General features: G+C 44.0%; 1 protein-coding gene across 2 annotated transcripts in view; it reads left to right on the top strand.

The window, feature by feature from the left end:
• Positions 1 to 21,354, top strand: part of MYZAP (myocardial zonula adherens protein) — an 87,877-nt gene that overhangs the window by 4,692 nt on the left and 61,831 nt on the right. For both annotated transcript variants that reach the window (XM_033107811.1, XM_033107812.1), the window contains exons 2-3: positions 6,986 to 7,072; positions 20,266 to 20,421. In XM_033107811.1, the coding sequence (XP_032963702.1) occupies positions 6,986 to 7,072; positions 20,266 to 20,421 (243 nt within the window). The remainder of the gene's footprint in view (positions 1 to 6,985; positions 7,073 to 20,265; positions 20,422 to 21,354) is intronic.

Here is a 21,354-nt window from a genome sequence, read left to right as displayed (position 1 = left end):
CATTTCTGGGAAGATCTCCAAATATTCCAGTTGCCTCATCCTGTTGCACAGTTGGAATTTCATTCCTTTGGTTAAGTCAGTGATTCTCAACCCTAGGTACACATTGAATCACGGAGAAGCTTAAAATAGCTATGCCCAGGCCCCACCCCCGGCTATTTAAATGAGAACCTCAGAAAGTTGAGAATAACATCTGTGTTGTTTAGGAAGCTCCCCAGGTGACTCTAACTAGCAGCCAAGGATCGGAATTCCTCCCTTGAATATTGCTCTCCCCTTACAGCTTTTGTGGAAATGCAGACTCTCCCGAGACAGTGCTCTGGAAGGTCCCTTTGGCCTTGTGGAAGGGCAAGGTTTGGAAGGGGGCAGGATGGGGGAGTGACTAACACTCCAGGTCACACAGGTATCTCTGTGAGCATTCATTTACCTGTGTGTTCTCTCTGATCTTGGAGTTCGGGGCACATTGTGTGCCTGGTACAGAAGGCAGCCAGCGAGATAGGAAGGAGAGGTTGCCATCCTCCTATTTATGAATTTTATCTGGAGTCAGCCCTGACGTGGGAAAGAGGGGCTCGAGGACACTACATCACCTGGAAAAAGTGTCCAAGTATGGAGATCAGGGTTTGGCATGCTGTTGCCCTTGGGCCAAATCCAGCCCTCCGCGGCCTGTTTTGTACACTCTGAGCTAAGCCGGGTTCTTATAGTGGCCTGCAAAACATCAATATTTATTCTCTGGCTCTTACAGACAAGGTTTGCCCCACCCTGATGTCGACAATCACAGGCTTGCAAGTTCAGGGCCACAGCAGAGCTAAAAGGCCTGCTCCAGAACAGGCATGCCCTGTTCCACGAAGCCTGCCCTGCGCATTCTAGAGATTTTATGCTTGCAGTGGGCAGAGAGAATGTGGGGGGTGTCCTCTCGGCCACAGCCACAGGGGCCACGCCTTCTTTTGTTAGGTGGAGTTGGGCAGCGCCCCACAGTCACAGCGTGGACCGGGCCTACGAGAATGTAAGTGCATTGGCTACTTTTTTTAGGGCAATCCATCTCTGTACACTGATCCCTGTCACCTCCCAGGGTCATCTCTTCCACCCGTTTTATTTGAGGGGATAGTTTTTCCTCGGGTGAGTCCAGGTGTCTGAAGCTGAGAGCATGATGGTATGTGGATCCCCAGGGTCCCCCCTAAATGGAGACCCAGCCCTCTGCTTCCCCAAAGGGGGTCAGAAACAGGCCTTAGAGGACCTGTTTAGCTCCCAGGTCCCTGAGTTGCAGACAAGAGCTTTCTTGTGGTGGAGACTTGAATGCCGTCTGCCCCGCCCTTGCTCTCCCTCCCATGGGGGTTGGTTTGAAGAAAGTGGAAGGCTATCTGGGGAGTTTCAGGTACATTCTCCTTACTGTGTTTTAGTTCATCCCCAAAAGACACCCACACTAACATTTACAGAGTCAGTGCCTATTATGTGTTGATATTATGCTAAGCACTGTAAGGGCTACCAAATGCAATGAAGGTGCAAAGCTTGCTTAGTCTCTCGCCTTATTTTTTCCTGTCGGCCCATGGTGTAGTGCATGGGAACATAACAGGAGGTACTCAATAATTGCTACCACTTGAATTCAGATTTGACTGTCAGTCCTTTCTCCAAAGATGACTCCCCGCTGTCTTTCACTAGAGGCCTTGCTTCTCCAGCAGGCATTTGTAGATTGTTCGACTTTAGCCACTGCCTGTTTGTCCTTTTTCTCTCCCACTCTAGCTTAAGCTGCAAGCCTCCTTACCATTCTTGGAACAGGCCAGCTTCTGTGCCTTTAGCCAGCCTGGAATAAACGCCTTGCCTGGTAGTTGTCTGTTATTCTGGCAATGGATTCTCCAAACCTCACTGACCTGACAAATCCTTTTTGTCTTCTGCACGCAGCTCAGATGTCATCTCTAGGAGCCTTCCCATATACTCCCACCTCCAGTGAAGATGATTGTTCTTCTTCCTATATTCCCATGATAATAAAGAACACTTGCAGAGGGCTTAATATGTGCCAGAAACTGTTCTAAGCCCTTGGCATATATTAGCTAATTTAATCCTCACCACAATCCTAAGAGAGTGGTTCTGCAATATTGTTCGCCCTGTTTTACAACTAAGGTACCTGGAGCTGAAGATTAAGTAGCTTGCCAAAGGTTTCATAGCTGGTAGCTATCAGAACCAGTATTAGAATCCAGGAAGTAGAGTTCTATCATGCCTTAACCACCCATCTGCCTTGTCTCTCAGGACCTAGTGTTGGTGACACTAAGTGTTCTTGATGGCCTTGTTTGGGTGTGCTTTTGAATTCTGAGCTCCTGGGGACATGACTGTTTCTTTTTCAGCTTGGGACCCTCAGAGCCCTTAAAAATATTTTACAAGTGGTGGGTGCTCAGTAACTGAGTGATGAAAAGCACTGAGTCCATCCTCCTGCTTTTATTCCCTGGAAGGGACCCCCACTTGTAGGGACAGCTGGTGCAATAGCAGTGGTATTCAGGGACAGTAACATTCAGCTCTCTTCATTGTTCAGCACAGAAGGCTGAGCCAGCCACTGTGAGAACCCCTGGGAATGAGGTACTCTACCTGCCTCTCAGGTACGGCCCAGCCTGGGCTACCCTGGGTATTGTGTAGCTGAGTTTCAGGAAACCATGGAGATTAGCATCACCAAATGCTAAGAGAGATTAGAAACACTGCCTTGATCTTACTCAGTGGGGGATGTTACCACAGGGCGATATCTGAAAACGAATGAGGAGAGGTGGTCCTGCCAGGTCCACCTAGTGGGTGCATTCAGGGATTACTTTTCTTAGGGCCTCTGTTAAGGAATTCAGAGAACCTTCTAGACCACTGGGATGTTCTCTTTGCTGCTCCTGAGACAGTCCTGTGGATTCGGGAAGGGTTGCTACCTTTCTTCCTATCATTCTCATACATTCTCTGTCAGTTTTTATTAGTGCTATTACTATTATTATTATCATTTTAGTTAAAAAGCTTGGAACAGTTGCAAACAAGATAGAAATCCCACTTTGCAGAGATCACCACCACCATCACCAGGTGGTTGTGTTTCCCTAAAGTCATTTCCCCCCCGTAAAGCTACATAAATGATCAGAATGTGTTTAAAAAACAAAAATGGGATTCTTACCAGTTTTTTGCAGCTTTCTTTTTTTTCACATGACAATACATGTGGCCATTTTATTAGGAAGGAGTCTGATCCTTCCAAGCTGGGTTTAAAGTGCTTCTTTACAGTTAGTCGTCAGTGCCAGAAACTTCATCGTTAGTGGGTTGGGATTGATTAAAGAATGCTAGCCGTGTTCCCTGGTGTTTCCATAATGGCACCTCTAATGATGATTGAACGCTTAACACAGGGGTCTGAGTGTAGCCTCAAGCATCTGCTGTAAGTGCCAGATATCTTTGATGCCAAATGTTGTATTTTACAAGTTCATTTTATTTTAATTCATTATCTGTCACCAGATAAGACTGATAGTTTAGGGAAATGCATTCTGTGTATCCTGCAGTTTTGTATACCCCAGGGCACACATGGATCAGTGAGAGCTGTAGGAAGTGTGTTGAGGAATATCTAAATTCTGGGTAGACAGATGAAGAAGGCGCTCAAGCAAGGGAAGGGGGCAGCTCGCTTTTGGGTGGTTGAACTCACGGGGATCCCTCTACGCCTTGTCTCCTCTTCAGTTTTTTCGTTTGTTCTGAAAATTATTACCATTAGGGATACTCCTCTAGGGCAATCAACCTATAGAAAGATATCACTTACAGTGATAATGCCCACTAGATCCGTTGACCAAATTGTTATTTCCATGGCAAGCAAAGCTGTGAAACCAAGTAGTCCTATTTTATTTTGGAGCTTGTAGGATGACAATAATATCTAGATAATAATAAAAATACCTGACATTGAGTGAGACTTACTAGTTGCCAGACATCTACCTTTTATCCACATTTTGCCCTTAAGATTCAGAGATCTTAAATCTCTTGCCCATAGTTAATATAGCTAGTAGGGATCTCTGTGTGTGTGCATCTGTGCAAGTGTGTGCATGTATGTACTCGTGTGTATGTGTACACACGTGTGTGCATGGGATGTGGTGCAGGAGAAAAGTACCTCCTTTTCTCTGCAGAATTATGCAGATTAGAGCCAGCCTATCAGAGAAAATTATTGAGCATCACAGACTTGGATTGCCTGCCTGGTGTGAGTTACACTTTGATGTTTGTACAAATGCCAGCAGCTGGTTTCAACCAGTGCAGGGGGCTTGAAGTTAGAAGGTTGCCTTTCTTTGGAAGGACTCTGATTCCCATCAGAATTGTTGCCTGTCACCTAAGAGATCTACCTGTGGAATGATTGGTTTCTCTTTGGCTAACATGACTGGTGGTTAACTTTGAAGGTTTGATGCAAAGTTGGCCATATAAGAGGCAGATAACCCTGGGGTCTTTGGGCAATGAAGCTTGCCCAAAGGAGAGTAAAGATAGAGAGAGTTCTTGAAATCAAGTCATGTAGTCGAAAGAACTGGGGTTGTTTAATCCAGAGGAAAAGACGTTCGGGGACACGAGGCCTACCTAGAGAAAAGGAAAGTAGGCTGCAGTCCCTGAGGGCAACTTGGGTTTATTAGGTGGGATTTCTGAGGTTAGAGGTGCCGGATAGCAAAATGGGATGCCTCAGAGGGAGGTGATGGTGTATTTGGAAGTGCTAACACGTGTCCCAAATGGGCCCTCTCACCTGTGCATGGAAAACGTTATCCCCAGATTGGGTATTCGTCTACCAGTTATATTGTTAGGTGTCGGGGATCCTTCATAATGTCAACCAAGTATAAATGAATCAGGCTTTGCTAAAATTAAAAATAGCAAAGTTTTATTCAAGGGTCTTAAGGTTTGCAAACTGGAAACACTACTAGGCAATACCCAGAGTGTTACGGAGAAGAAAGAAAAGTTGAGTTCTTATGGTAAAAAGTACATTCTTGAGAAGAATCAGCCCTACATTTTTAGCCTTTGGATTGGTCCGAGATGATAATCTTCCAGATATCCCATGGTCTGGATAATGGATGTCAGGTGGTCTGGACACTTGAACATTAAGTCCTTCAGGGGGTAATCAGAGGGTTCTCTCTATCATCTACATCTATATCTGTACCTATCTCTATCTCCAGGCATTGATGTACAACTGAAAAGTTAAAAAGTTTTAAGTCCTCAGTCTGGTTAAAGTAAAATCTATTCCTCATACTTCAGCCCACTTAGTCTGAACCAGTTTTGTCAGCTTGACTCTACAGATTTCATTTTAAGTCAGCTTACTGTGTTTCCCCTAAAATAAGACCAGGTCTTATATTAATTTTTGCTCCAAAAGACACATTAGGGCTTATGTTCAGGGCATGTCCTCCTGAAAAATCATGCTAGGGCTTATTTTCTGGTTAGGTCTTATTTTTGGGGAAACATGGTAGCTCTACTGAATTTATCTTGTTTTCTTCACTCATTCCTCCATAGGCTGGCAGGGTAGACTTAAATGGTCTTTTACAATCCCACCCCACCCTGGGCTTCTAGGCTGCAGGGTAGTTTCGCTTGAAGGCCACCCTGTGGATTGGTGCAGACCCGTGGTGGATTGATGCTCACCAGGTTGGGGGGTATATTAGTTTGCTGGGGCTGCTGTAAAAAGTACCACAAACCAGATGACTTAAACAACAGTTATTCATTGTCTCACAGTTCTGGAGCTAGAAGTTCAAAGTCAAGGTGTTGGTAGGGTTGGTTCCTTCTGAGGGCTGTGAGGGAAGGATCTGTTCTAGGCTTCTCTCCTGGGCATGTTTACATGGTGTTCTTCCAGTATGCATGTCTGCCTCCAAATTTACCATTTTTATAAGGACATCAGTCATTTTGACCTTATTTTAACTTAATAACCTCTTTAAGGCCTCTGTTTCCAAATAAGGTCATATTCTGGGTACTGGGGGTTAGGACTCATGAATTCTAGGGGGATACGAATCAATCCATAACGGGGGCCAGGTAGCACTCCTGTAAGTTAAGCTCGCATGGCTGTGGGTTGGATACTCAGGGTGCTCCTGGGACCCTCTTTGGGCTTTTTTATTTTTTTATTTTTATTTTTTTATGGCAGGATCTCTTCTCCCTGGGAAATGTCACAGCAGGACCACGCTGTGACATTAGGGTGACATAGACATCATGTAGCATTAAGTATATATTTTCATTGATGTGCAAACATCACCACCATCTAGCTCCAGAATTTTTTCATCTTTTCAAACTGGAACTCCATACGCATGTAATAATAACTCATTCCTCTGTCTCTTCTGCTCCTGGCAACCCACCATTCTGCTCTCTGTGTCTATGAATTTGACTACTCCAGGTACGTCTTGTATGGGGAATCATACAGTATTTGTCTTTGTATTATTGGCTTATTTCACTTAACATAATGTCCCCAAGATTCATTCATGTTGTTGCATGTGTCAGAATTTCCTTTCTTTTTAAGACTGTATATATTTCATTTTATATATATGCCACATTTTACCTATCCATTGATCCATCAGTGGACATTTGTGTTGCCTCCCCCTTTCGGCTGTTGTGAATATAAGGATGATATGAAGATGGGTGCATAGATTTAAAAAAATTTGTGATTAAACATGTACATGTCTATTGTAAAAATTCAATACATACATAGTCAAGTAGAAAGCACCCTGGCACCCCAATCACCACTGTATGTATTTTGACCTCTATTCCTCTAGCTGTATTTTGGCCTATGCATGTGAAATGAGATCATTCTGTACATGCTGTTATACATGCTGTTTGAACACTGTGAAATCACTCAGTAGTTTTCTTGTTTTGAGCAGCAGGATGGTGAGTGCCTGTGATAGGCCAGGCAAAGGCTGGTTTTGCGCTCAGAGTTCCCTGTGTGACTGGTATGATTTTCCCCATTGCTAAGGAGGGAAACAGGCTCTGAGAAGCATGAGATCACCCAGGTCTTTCTACCCCAAACATGGATTCATAACTGGCCTCTCCTCTCTGTCTCTCCTAGGCAAATGTCTGCAGACTACGGCTGACCGTACCTCCTGAGAGTCCGGTTTCTGAGCAAAGTGAAAAGAAGGTTGAAAGACAAGAGCAAGTAAGCCATCTCTGAGGCAAAGCTCTGACAAGTTCTACTCTTTGTACTCTTTTATTTTCCCCCCTCCCCCTCCCGTGCTCTGTGCGGGCCATTCACAGAGCCTGAATGTCAGCAACTCTGTTGATGAAAGGCCTTCGCGACCTTGCCACCCCATCTCCCATCTTCCCAGAAGTCAGACTGCTCTGCCTGGCTGGCTCTGCCGGCCTTGGGCCCCTGCTCTTGTTTCTTGATGAACACTGGCTCTGTGTTCCCTCAAAGCGGTAGGGACGCTGGCTTTAGTGACAGGTGCTATGGCAGGGAACGTGTTTTTCCTGAAAGAGCCCAGTTCAGTTGAGTCAAAGGGCCCATTGTGAGCTTCCGGCAGGGCCTAAGCCTTTGTCAGCGGCTACAGCCGGAACCCAGCTCACGGTGGAGAGGCTGCCTGGAGAGGAAAGACCCAGCATGCAGCTCTGGCGTGTGGCGAGGGCACTTGGCTGGAGGTAGGAGGAGTTCAGACACTTCTGTGCTAAGTGCTGGGCTAAGTGTTGGGCCATGAAGCTCAGTCTGACCTTGTCCTTGCCTTAGAGGAGATCGCAGTTCTTTCGAGTGAGACAGATGTGTAAGTAAACGACGATTGTGTGATAGTTCAAATGTTAGGGTCCAGAAGTGTAAGAAAGGCTCTGGGAGCACGGGGAAGGGAATAACTGACTGCTTGGGGGAGTGACATGGAAGCAGAGGCTTAATGGGTACATAGCAAATCCTGATCACCTCTAGGCCTGTGGTGCTCGGCAAGCCATTTTTCTCATTCACAAAGAACTAATGGGCACCTACTGTGTTCCAGGCACTATTCTAGACACTGAGTATAGCAGTGAACAAAGCAGTAAACCAAAGAAATGCTTCTTGTTTATGGAACTTACATTCTCTTGGGAGGAGGATGGAAATTTAAAAATGAAGCACATTTTTTAGAGTTTAGAAGGTAGTAAGTGCTGATGGAAACAAAACAAGAGCAGGGGATAGAAGTGACAGGGAATAGGTAGTACTTTTTCTTGTGCATGTATTTTATATAAGTATAAAATAAAACAATAAAATGATATATAATATAAATTTCATAAATTGAATCAGAAGACAATGACTTCTCAAAACAACAGGCCTTGCTTTGCAATGAAACAATCATATGGTAATTGATAAAAAAGGAAGCTTTTCACTGACTGGTAAATGGTTAATGAGGTCCCAGGCTTACTGTAAGTCTTTGTCTCTCCTTCCCTTCTCTCATACCCTCTTCTCCCCACTTTCTACCAAAGACAAAGAGCTATTTGTGCTCATGCAAATGATGAATGACAGGGAAAGGAGGTAGGTGAGGAAGGAAAATGAAATTATGACTAACGCGAGGTGAGTGAATATGAAGTTACTTATCTGCTGAAAAACAGAGGATGAGCCCCACTACAAGAATCCAGAAAAATGACTGGTTCCAGGTTGGAGTAGGGAGAGTACAAGGTGAGCCTGAGACATCTGTGCTAGAAAGCAAGGTAGCACTCAGAGGACAATGGAGTCACATCAAAGGACCCAGATGCTGGTGGGAAAGGGCAAAAATGGAACAATTTGAACATCAAATAGAATAATGACCGTAATGGGTTATGACACATGAGTATATAGGAATAATCAGAGAGAGAGAGAGAGAGAGAGAGAGAGACCTGGTCTTTATAGAGCATCAGCTGATAAATTTAGAAAATCTCTATTTTGTAACTCTAAGGTTGGGTCATCAGAAGATGCAAAAACTAATTGGTGAGTGATTATTGGATTATTGTGAGCAATATATTGTTGTGGTCTCAGAGTAATACCTCACAGATTGCTTACGGATTCTAAAGGTACGTGGCACATTCTGGCAGGTAATAGTGCAACCAAGTGATCCAATTCAGCAGCCAGTAGTGGGACAGACGACCTGATGTGATGTGACTTCTGAGGTGATGAGATGAAGAAGGGCACATTGTTAGCTGTGTAATATTCATGCCAAACTTGTTTAACTGAATATAGTAATAAGGAAACAGAAACATGAAAATGTAGGACTATTTGCAAAACAATTGGCCATAATCTCTCAATAAATTCAATATTATTTAAAAAAAATGAGAATCTGTTGGAAACAAAAGAGACCAAAGAGGCTTAACATCAGGTACAATGAGTGGATCAAAATAAATTCTACAAAAGATACATTGGGATAATTGTAAAATTTTAAATATGAACCATGTATTAGATGTAATTGAATCAATGTTACTTTCCTTACTTGTGATAAGGGTACTTTGGTTATGTAGTTGAACTATTCTTTCAGCTTCTCTGTGGCTTTGAACATTCTCTAAAGAAAAAGTGAGGTTAAAAGCTCACAACCAAAAAGAGTGCAGGAGAGGCCAAACTTCAGCCAGTTGACCCTTGTTGATGACGAGGATTGAGTGGGGCCCTGTGTTGCTGGGGGGTGTCCCCTTCTGCCCTCACTGGTCCCCCCTCCCTGCCTATCCCTTTTAGAGCTGATAGATTTGTCAGACAAGTGGGCCTGGGCTGTGTCCTGGGGCACACGGGCAGCTTAGTGCACGGGGACTCAGAAGGAGCACTTTTTGAAGAAGGGGCCCAAGCTGGAGTGGGTGACAGGACAAAGGCCTTGGTGGCTGCCCCTGTATGCGCGGTAGAGGAAGTGGGGAATTGGGTCTGTTGGAGCGGACCCACGCTGCTTGCCTGGGAGGTATTTGGGAAGGGTTTCTGGTGCTGCCACCGGGGCAGTAGATGCTGTGCAGCCCTGGAGGGCATGTCACCGCTGAAGAAGAATTAAGTATTCCCAAAGAAATAGGCACATGTGTTCATTGTCAAGTTGTATACTGATCTGTCTATTTGTCTCAAACAGTGCTTTGCAAACTTTTAAAAGCAACTGGACTCTCTTTTCCTTTCCTTTTGATTAAAATGTTATCCTGAACCCTTATGTATAATGTATGTATATGTATGAAAGTGGTGGTGGTGGGGGCAAAGTCCTCCCCATTTCCCTTCACCGCCCAACCTCCCTGCTGCCTGAGAGCTCAGGGCAGAAACTGCAGGTGTAGAGTGTGTGCCACGAAGCTTCGTATACTGGGTGGGCGAGGTGTGCAGCCTGAGTGCCTGTCTGTGACGTGTTGGTGACTCACTGCTGAAGAACTGGGGTAGAGAGCAGGAGGGTAGGGCTGGCTGCTTCCCCAGGACTGAAGTCCTTGGGCGATGGCAGCACTTGAAGGTGCTGGTGATAGCTGTTTTGGGTGATTTCGTCACCTGTCCTGGCTGGGTTCCTGGTCTTGACTCACTGGGAGCCAGAGGCAGGAACAAGCGAGGAGACACTGGGAGTGCCAGGGTGGCTGCCCCTCCCTGGGAGGTCACAGCCTACATAGTTGCAAGGTGCCAGGACCTTGGAATGAGCCTCCCTGGGGGGATGACTGGTTCCTTTGGAGGGGATCTGTGAGTAGAACCAGCTCAGATGTGGAAGCAGGAAGATGTGCGTGGCCTGCATGGCTTCTGATGAAGCAAAACTTTTCGGAGGGTTTCCAGGGTCCTGTTAGAGCTGCAGCCAACTGAGGGCAGTACTGGGCCTTATTCTTTCTCACAGTCATGGAAGATGCTTAGTGTACTTTGAAGACCTCAGATACCACGGAGCAGCGGCCACAGAGACACCAATGCCAGTTGGGACATTCTTCTGTCCACTGTTCTCAAATCATCCGAGAGAGGAATTACGCAGAGTGGAGGGGTGTGGCAGACGGTACATGTTGCCTAGCTTCATGGTGGTGTGTGTGGAGGCTTCTGCGGGCAACCGCACCAGAAGCTGCATCTTTTGCTGGTGTCACGGTTCATGGAGTGGATGTAGGAGGCTCCCGACTCCTTTTACTCTTTCTCTTACAAAAAATGTCAGCTGCCCTAGGGCTGATTTCTGCAGGCCTCAGATGAGCTCCCAAGGCCTTATGCTCTCCGCTGCTCAGTTTCTTCATCTTTAAAGTAGGCACAAGAATGCCTGGTTGCAATGAACAAATGAGCTAATATGTGCAAAGGACCAACTGCAGTGTCTGATCGATAATATTGATTAGAAAGAGAGGCAGTGACTGAATGCCAGGTCACTTCCCTTTGAATATCAAACCCAGTGGCCCTTGTTCTTTGCTGTTTTTCCCTTGGACCCTCCTGGAGTCAGTCGCCTTTCTAGAACAACCGGTCCTGCGTCTCCTTCTCCCTCTTGGACTGTGCCTGATGCATCTTTTTTGATGTCATCATGCCCTTCTCTAAATCCAAGCATCCCTCTGCTCAGACTGCCATGCCTTGCCTCCTCTTCTTGCCCCCGAGAACTCATCCTCACACAGTTTGGAGCCACCTCCCTGGGAGGACACCCACCCCATGTGTCAGCTCTGCCCTCCCGAGCCCCATCCTATGTGGCCATGTTGGTTTTCAGCATTCTTGACATGGTGGTATTTTTACATACAGAATACAGATATTTTACTGGTAAATTACCTTTATTTTGCTATTTAAAAATATGAAATTTGGCTCATTTATGTAAACAGATATACTGAGAAAGTTCTAAAGTGGATTAACTTTTCAAATGGAACATAGATATACCCATTTATAGAAAATGTTCTGACCCCACCAGAACAGGGATCCCAAAATATCTCACATTGCCATTTCCCGATTACCAGCGAGAAGGGGTGTCTTTCTTCTATTTGTTTGTCATATGTATTTCTCACAAAGCCATTTGGGTCTCATCTGATTTCAGGGGACTTTGCTGGAGTCATCTTGGAAATGGGGCAGGGACATTAAGGGTAACACAAAGATAGTATATGGAGGTTCAAGGGGGAGAGACAAGAGGGAATGGGGGAGGCAGGTGCCTGTACCCAGTTCCCTGTCCCTCACGGGAGTCTGACTCCGCCTTCCCCACCACCCCTTTCGTGGCCTGAGTGGCCTCCACCAGAGCCAAAACGCTTCTCTCTTAGAGACTGACACTTCCTTCCCTAGGATAATTTATTTGTACTAACACCTTTCCCCCAAACAACCTACCTGAGAGAAGATACCTGAGAGAAGATAAATAAAACAACTATATTTTGTTGTAACAAAGCAAATGCCAAAATCTTGGTATTTTGATTTGGTCCCAGTGTGGCACTACTGGTTGGGTTGCAGGTCTCACAGCCAGGTGGCCAATTCCTCTTGAATGATCACTCAGCCCATGTAAAACCAACTCAATATTATCTCCATTTTTTTTTTTTTCTGTTTGGCCTGTGCTTACCGGACAGGTTCACTTGTTATCTTCCAAACTGATGGCATCTACTTCCTCCTCAGAACCCTTGCTAAGGCCCTACCCCAGGCCTGGAGTCTCTTCCTAGCCGTCTTTCAATTTATCAACGTCTTCCCTGTTCTTCAAGGCCTGCTCACCCCGAGACTTTCCCTGACTGCCTCATGCTTTGGTGATTATCTCCTCTCTGGAACTACAGGCTCCTCAGGCTGCACCTCTCATGTGGCATTGCTAAGAACTCCCATATGTGTATATACATATTTCTGCGAAACTTGTATACTGCATATACTTATGCAAGTATACACACATATAGCAATGAGGTGCTTTTTTTTTGTCTCCCTAGACTGTAGCTCTCTATTTACACATAGTAAGTGCTTAATGATTGTTAATTATGATGATTTGGTTTCTTATTAGTTTGCTAGGGTTGCCATAACAAAGTACCACAAACTGGGTGGCTTAAACAACAGAAATGTATGGGCTCGCAATTCTGGAGTCTAGAAGTCTGGGATCAAGGTGTCCATCAGCAGGGCCGTGCTCTGTCCGAAGGCTCTAGAAAGAATCCTTTCTTGCTGCTTCTAGTTTCTGGTAGTTCTTGGCAATCCTTGGCTTGTGGCAGCATCACTCCATCACTCCAGTCTTCATATCGTGTTCTTCCTGTGTGTGTGTGTCTGTCTCTGTATCCAGTTTTTCTCCCTTTTATAAGGACACCAGTCATATTAGGATTAGGGCCCAATCTAATGACCTCATTTTAACTTGACCCTAGTTCCAAATAAGGCCAAGTTCTGAGGTACCAAGTTCTGAGGATGCCAACATATCTTTATTTGCAGAGCACAATTCAACCCATTATAAGTTTCTTTGTAGAATATTCACCTTAAGTTGTATTAACAGCTCAGATAATTTTTTTCTATTAAAAATCATTAGTAATATGGGAGACGAGATGCTGTTGGGTTGTAGGCACAAATTTCATGTTGAGAAATTGTTAAATGTAGACTATAATGTTTATAAAATTGTTGAACATTAAAATTAAAATTGGTAGTAGATGATTTTGAAATTAAACCCCTATCATTTCAAAAGAACTTCTTGAATGTATGTATCCATATTTCCATCCAAATCTATATGCAATGTATTCTTAAGTACACACACACACACACACACACACACACACTTACACATAGAGAAATAACAGACAGAAGCCATGCCAGCTATTACAGATTTATATGTTGAATTGGAGTCTCACTGTATAGTTGAATTTTAGTGAATATCATCTGAGCTCTACTGATGTGATGGTGAAATCTTTTGCAAATTGACAAAGTAGTTTGAAGCAGATAATATTTGCAGTAGCTATTAATGTTCCACCATTGTAAGTGTCCTTTAGTGACCTGATTTTTAATTTTTTTATTAGGTTCAGGTGTACAAAACAATGCAATAGACATTTCACCCCTCACAAAGTGATAACCCCCCTCCCCCCATCTGTTGCTCCTCTGACATCGTATGTATCTATTACAATTCCATTGACTCTATTCCCTATGCTGTACGCCACATCCTGTGACATATATATATATATATTAAATTATAGCTGACATACAATATTATTCAACTTCTGCTTCAGGTATACAGTGCAGTGGTAGTGACCTGTGTTTTTAAAGAAACTTTCTCTCTAGACCTTTAAGAACTCTGAGCAAAGGAGAGCAGATATATGTGTATGTATGAAAAGTTGGGAACTTTCATAGCCCAATAAAATGTTGAAAAGGAGGAAGCTCTTGCCCTTGGGTTTTATAGTCCCCATTTCCCTTAAAAGTACTGGATGAATAAGCTTGCTGAGTTCCTGTCTTGGTGTGACTGTTTATACAACATCACCCACTGTTGCCAGGTTAGGGAGTGTGGTGCCATGATTCAGATGGGCTGGGGCTGCCCTGAGTGACAGCATGCAGGACTCTACGTGCCTCTCAAAGACAGTGGCCCCAGGAAGAGGATGGGAAGAGGCCTGCCCTCTAGTGCTGGCTCCCTCTCCAACTGCTGTTGTGGTTGGATAGTCAGGGCATCTCTAGGGGCCTCAGATTCCTCTTCTAGCACATGGAAATTTTAGCCTACAGCCAGCATTTGTCCAAAGTTCTTTATTCAAATCAATATATATAGTAGTGCTACCAGTAAAGAGTAAAGGGGCAGTAGCTGTGGTTTCAAATAGGTCAGGACTGCGTGTGCTGCCCTAGCAGGCCCCTCCTCCCCACCCCCGGCCCACAACTTTATCAAACACTGAGAAGGGGCTGGTTTGCAAACCCCCTGGACTATAGAACTCTTTTCCATCACCTTCTGAGACTCCAGGAGTCTCTCCTGGTGAAGAGAAACCAAGGCCATTTGAGGGGTGAGCATTTCATTCCCAGAGCAAATTTGATGACTGTGAGGGGAACAGCAAAAAAGATCCAAGAAGAGAGAGGTGGACAGACAGACAGAAGCATCCAGACAAACATGTAAACTTTAGGAGGAACCCAGAGACTCAGAAACGTAAAGACGCTACTAGTAATAATATCCATTAGTATCCACTAGTCTGCCCAGCAGCATACGGGGTGTTCCTTAGAACATGTATTCCTTAGAACAACCTTCTGAAATCGGTGGCATTATCCCCCTTTCACTGTTGAGGACCCTGAAACTCCGTGAAGTGAATGAGTTGCTCAGGTCCATGCAGCTAGTACATAGGGGGTTTGCCGTTCCAACTCGGTTCTGTGACTGGGCCATGTTGCCACTGGGACATCAACTTGCACACTTTCTCCTATCAGGGAAAGTCTGTGCAGGTCTTTACATTTTAAGTTATCTAAGGTGTGTACTGTACTACTGGGTTCCAGAAAAGAAGTTCCTGATTCCCCCCCCCCCGCCCCCACCCCAGATACTCTCTTTTTCCCTGGGGTTATTAGGCCTAAGCATCTGTTGTCGCCTCAGAAGCTGTAAAATAATATCTGTAAGAAGTTACCTCTTATCAGGATATTATCATCAAAACTACACTCTCTTTGAGATTTCTGCATGGCTAGAAATTTTTCTTTTACCTCTCATCTTGAAGCATTCAAAGAGATCAGTCTTCTTCCAGCTTTGAATTTATTTAGGAAGGGGTCTCTAGTCAGTCTGTGAGATTGTCAGAAATAACAGATATCTTGATAAATCAAAGGTTTCCATTTCTCTGAGGAGCCAGGGGCTGCCCATCCTCTGCCTGGTTCTCCAACGGGCTGTGGAAAGACCACTCAGGCTCAGCTGTAACATCCATTTTTGTCATGAGAAGGCAAAACAATGTCAAGTGTGGGCAATGACCAGGGACCAGTAATTTGCTGAGATGGACACACAGGTTGGACAGGTCAGGGCACATTCCTGAAAATGACGTCTTGTGCCCGCAAGATGGATAGGATGCCCAGTGGCTTAATACTCGGCCGTCCCTGGGTCAGCTGCTGCCCTCTGGCTGGAAGAGGAGGTCCAAAGCAAAATGTTCTGGAAATAACTCTGCTTCTAGTTTGCAAGTCATTTAATTCATGTTATGGTCCATCTGAGTCATATTGGCGGCCTGGACATGTGACCAGCCCCCCATTCTGGCCCCTGGGACTGGGGGCTGGCTATGGCAGGCTACCACTGTCAGCGGATTTATGTTAAACAGTGTTTCTGCAGTTATCCCCGAGAACCCTTCTTGACCAAGTGACTTTCTTCCTTTGCACAAATCAGTGTCTGAGATGACCAAACACTCCAAGTATTCTGGCATAGACCCAATTCCGAATACTCTGCTTTCTTCTTCCCTTCGAAACAGCTATTGATGTTGAGTATTGGGGAATAGAGCAGTGGATATTGCAGATACGGTCTCTGCCTCTATCGAGCTTATCTCATTGTAAAAATCGTATATTCTGATTCAGGTTTTGGAAAATATGGTCACCTATCACTGATGTCACTAAAGCCTTTACAGCAAGAATTTAGGCTGAGTTACTTTCCTGTAGTTTCTCCTTTCTAAGGTACTGACCGCTAAATATATCTTTAAGGAAAATAGCCATAGCATGAGCCTGTAAGTAAATTTTAAGCTGGGAGTACATCCAGGGAATGTAATGGAGGGGTTCTTTCTATGTGTTACCCGGTATGCCTGTTGTTAATTCTGCTGCGTTTCATGTAGGGATTCTGGGATGGCCTTTCCTTTTTCATTTTTGACAGTAAGTTTCTTTTTATCCCATGCATTTATTAGGGCTTTTGTTTTCAGGGTGATTTTGCCTTGTATTGTTTCATGCCCAGGAGGCTTTTAGTAGGCCTAGTGTACATTTTTTAGAATTTGATTTTTTAAAACACTACGCAGCATTATAAAGAAGTTTCAAAAAACTTAATGATGGAGAAAACAGACAGATACAAACAGAGACTGAAGTGTGTAATCACTGACCCTTCACCTAGCCCCAGCAACTCTTAAGTCGTGGTTAGTCCTGCCCTGTCTACACCCCAGCTACTTCCTCCACCCTATATCCAGGTGTCATAAATATTTAAGCACATTTCTCTAAATGATAGCCTATCTTTTAATATAATCACAGTGCTATTATCATGCCCAAAAAGTTAATATTTATCTTGTAGGGAGATATTTTAAAGGCTAGGAGTGGAGAAAAATTCAGCCACACAGTGGCAAACGTATCAGCTCTTTTCATTTTTTTCTGTGTTCTCCAGTTTTTGACCAAAAGCATACTGACATTTTGTAAAAATGAGAGTAGACTCGGTTCCTTTGCAGCTTTTCTGGATATCAAATTTATGACGGGGACAAAAACATCAGCTCCCTATTCCTCCATCGAAGAGGAACAAAGGGTGTTCTCTTCAGCGGGACCCTGTTTACATATTCTGGGTAATTCCCCAAACCTCATCCAGCTTCTAAAGTTCCCTATTCATTCAGCAAATATTTATTGAGAAACTCATTTTACGTCAATCATTGTTAGATGCCAGGGATTAGGGTGGAAAGGAAGACAAAGAAGGCCCTAGACTTCCAGGTGACAGGGGAACAGGCCTTACGTATATAATGATACTGTTAGTCACACTCATCATAGTTGCGGTGAGTGCTGCAGAGGTCTAATCAGGCTGAAGGGCCAGTGAAGATGTCCTTGAGGGAGGGACATTTCAGCCCAGCAGCGGGCACAGCAGGCAGAAGGAATAGCCTGTGTAAATGCCCTGAAGTAAGAGGGAGGTTGGCTGATAAAAGAACAGAAAGGAGATGGTGAGGCTGGAATGGGGAGTGGGGAAGCCAAGGGGGAGATGCATCACAGGATGCTGGAAGAGAGTCTCCACCTCCTGGGCTCACCTCTTCCCACATGGAGATGTGACTTCTAGTTTCTCTCCTGACTCTTAGCTATTTCAAAGGCATTGTAGTCAAGGAAAGTGCTTACTTTTGGCAAGACATAGACAGGCACTTGAATGCTGCCACCTTGGATGAACTAATATTAACACAGTAGGGCTTTTGTGAGGATTAAAGAAAATATTGTATAATAAAATTGGCTAGACAACAAATATTTTTCTCCTTCACTTTCTTCATAAATGTTCCTTCACTTTCCCTGTCACAGTCTAATACTTCCTCATACTGCCTCAGGAATCCCCCTGGTGGCCCACGCTGGTGGCCCTGCTCCTGAGCTGAGCCCTTCCCTGTGGGTCTTTCATTTAGACTCTGACTTTGCAATAACTTTTAGTTTTAGTTCTTTGAAAATTGAAATAACAATATTAATTCAAAAATAATGCCTTTTCTTTTTGTCCAAAAAAATTCAAAGAGTACAAAGGAGTATAAAGGAAAAAATGAAATCCCATTTTACTGAGGAAACTGGCATTAAAGGTTTGGATTCCATCTTTCTCAATATCATACACATACAAACACACATTTTTTAAAACAAAAACTGGGGATATGAAAATTACTATATTTCACTTAATGGATCTTCCATATCTTTCCATGTGCATATCTTTTAGATCCATGACCTCCAAAGCGGAGTTTCACAGAACCTGTCCTTGGCATTGCTTGTGTTTTCCTCCAGGGGCAGGGAGGCAGAGTCCTCCATATCTGGCCATCCGAGCAGTTTCCTACCAGCCAAAACACCTGCAAAAGCCTTTGCTTTGCAGAAATGCATGTCACCAAAGCCTTGTGTGGTCATCAGCTTGTTTTGCAGGAATTGGGTGGAGTCCATGACTGAAAGAGCGTGCTTTTGTTTCCCGGTACAAGGGGAGTTACATTAGAGCTTTTCCTCTTCCTAATTATATGCCTCGTAAACCAGGGAGGTCTAATCCCAGCTTGTCACTGCACTGAGTTATTTAATAGCCCATTCACCTCAATTTATGTACAAGTTTCAAGAGTTCCATCAGTGCCTGTGGGACCCCAGTGTGAGAGACTCAAGTGGAAACATTTTCCAGAGTCAAATGTAGAGTGTTACAGCCCCTCATATCCCATTTCTCCCCAAATATGTGCAGAAGCGTGGGGGGGCCATGAATGTTTTGTTTTCTTACCTTTTTTTTAAAAAGCTCACATTGCAAAAAAACAATACAAAAGGGTATAAAGAGAAAAATGAAAGCTTCCCTGATCTCTAGTACCCCTGCCCCACCCTGGTGTGCCATCCTTAGAGTTCATCACTGTTAATAATTTGTCATGTATCTTTCTAGACTTTTCTTTGCTTTTATAAACTTTGAGTGAATAAGATCATAAAGTATTCATTATTCTTTCACAATGAATGATTTTTAAAATGAAAATTAAAATTTTGTATGTCAAAAATATCTTGCGAGTGCATGGCAAGAATTTATGCAAAGGTGCTTTAAAAATTAATGGGAAAGCAGAGTAGCCATTGTGGAATTCAGGCTTCTGTACTGTGATTGTTGAAGTACCAAGGTCAGCTCCAGAGAAAATTCGGCATAGACCAGTTTATCTATAAAGTATTAGTCCCTGGTCTTGATTTTTTTCCTTGCCCCTTCCCTTAGATGGTGTGAAGGCTCCTACTCTGTCCTCCTACAGCTAACAAAGCCTACAGTGTGAAGAGGTGTGCCTAATGTCAGACAGAATTGGGTTTGAATCTAGATGTGTGACTGTAAGCAAGTTACTTAACTTTTCTGACCTTTAGTTTTCTCAGCTATAAAGTAGAGAGGATAATCACTATGTCACAGAGTGGCTGTGACGATTAAACATGCTAAGGAATATTTGTAGCTTACAGTACGTGCTCAGTACGTCTTAATTCCCCTTTTTCCTGCTGCTTGAGCCTGCATTCTAGAAAGGTATGTTACTACTTGGATATGTTACCTCTTCCCAAGGGTATTTGCATTTCAACACTGATCAAAGCTTTAATTAAAGGAATTAACGAGTAGGAAGATTATTTTGGAGTGAAGTCATGCCCCTCTGCCTGGTTTTTCGGAAATATTTCATGAATGGTCACAAAACATTATATACTCACCCCACCTCCTTTTCTCAGACAGTCCTGAGAGGACAGTCTGGCTGCCAGATGGCAGCCAACATTTCCCCCGCTCCCCGCTGAGTGTCTCAGAATCATGCGTTTCAGACCACATATTTAGTGATAAGGTAGAAGGCATACAGAGGAACTGGTATAAGGGGAAAAACAGCACTACTGGGCATGTCAGAGTTCAGACACTCTTGTTATTGGGGACAACACGAGTGTATGTGCCTCCTTTGTGAGAAGAAGGTGCCCCTCTGGGAAGATGGGGCCCTGCAGATGCACGATTAGGTGGGTGGGGAGAGTCTTGGTAGAAATTAGAAAAAGGTGCTCTTCCTCCAGGATAAAGGCAGGCTTGCCCGTGCCAGGTGTGACATGGTGAGCATAGACTGGGCTGGATTTCTGCCGGTCTCTCTCCCTGCTCCCAGGCTCTCCAGTGCTGGCATAACCTGCATAACCATATACAGTGGGCCAGTTATAGCTGTTTTCACGAGGCCTAAAGAGTCATTGTTCTTTTCTCTTTTCCTACCCTCTTTTAGTATCCTGACCCAAGCAATGGAGAACCAACCAGGAAACTCCCTCAGGGCGTTGTCTACGGAGTGGTGCGAAGATCAGATCAAAATCAGCAGAAAGAAATGGTGGTATACGGGTGGTCTACCAATCAGCTAAAAGAAGAGATGAACTACATCAGAGATGTGAGTCATTGAAGGATTTTTTTTCTGGTTTATATGCTTTCCGTAGCATGTAGGAGGGTGGAGTTGAAAGCATTGTGGTGACCATAACAAGGGCGTTTTGGAAGAATTCTTAGCGTTTTCATTTTGGATGGAAATGTTTCTACATGTCTTTACGGGAGTGTTAAAAGTACAGATGTAATTCTGCAGTGAGGTATAGAGTGAACTTCTGGATGTTACTAAGTAGGGTTACTCAGGAAACCAATGACTTTCTTCTTCCATGTATGATATGGTGGCTCTTAAGTAGTTTTGTTTATTATATTGGACACTCCTAATGCATGAGTTTGGACATCTGTATACATTTGGATGCTTTTGGCTGGAGGTAACAGAAGAGCCAACTCAAAAAGGAAACTTGCCTCAACTGGGAATGAGTCTAGAGGTAGGTGGGTTCCAGACATGACACATCTTGGCTCTGGTCTATTTCTCTGAGTGTCCCTTGTTTGTTTCCTCCTTCAGCCTCAGACTCATAGCGTCATCTCAAAATATGACAGTGTCTGGCGGAAGAAAAGAGACCACTCTTCTCTGATTTCTTTTTAGAGGCACTCCATTAGGCTTCTCCTTATGTCTCATTGGCCAGGAGTGGGTCACATGCCCACTCCCAAATCCATCATTGGCAAGGGGAATGGGATGGTTGTGGCTGGTTCAGACCAATCATTCGGGTTGAAACAGATGCTGCAAAAAGACAACCACAATAGACATTGTTCATCCTAGACCAATCAATGTCATTTCTTTGTATTTAATATTATATTTCTTGTCTTTTTACCTCATGTTCTTTTGAGAAAATTTGGAAAATACAAAAATGTATGGAGAAGAAAACAAAATCACCCGTAATTCCACCATTCTTAGCATTGTGGAGCATTTCTAATTTTTTTTATTTCTTTTTATCTATCTATCTAT

Source organism: Rhinolophus ferrumequinum, chromosome 6, assembly GCF_004115265.2.
Source record: "Rhinolophus ferrumequinum isolate MPI-CBG mRhiFer1 chromosome 6, mRhiFer1_v1.p, whole genome shotgun sequence".
Classification (NCBI taxonomy): Eukaryota; Metazoa; Chordata; class Mammalia; order Chiroptera; family Rhinolophidae; genus Rhinolophus; species Rhinolophus ferrumequinum.
Note: the sequence above shows the minus strand (reverse complement) of the source record. Positions and strands in the feature narration are given on the sequence as shown.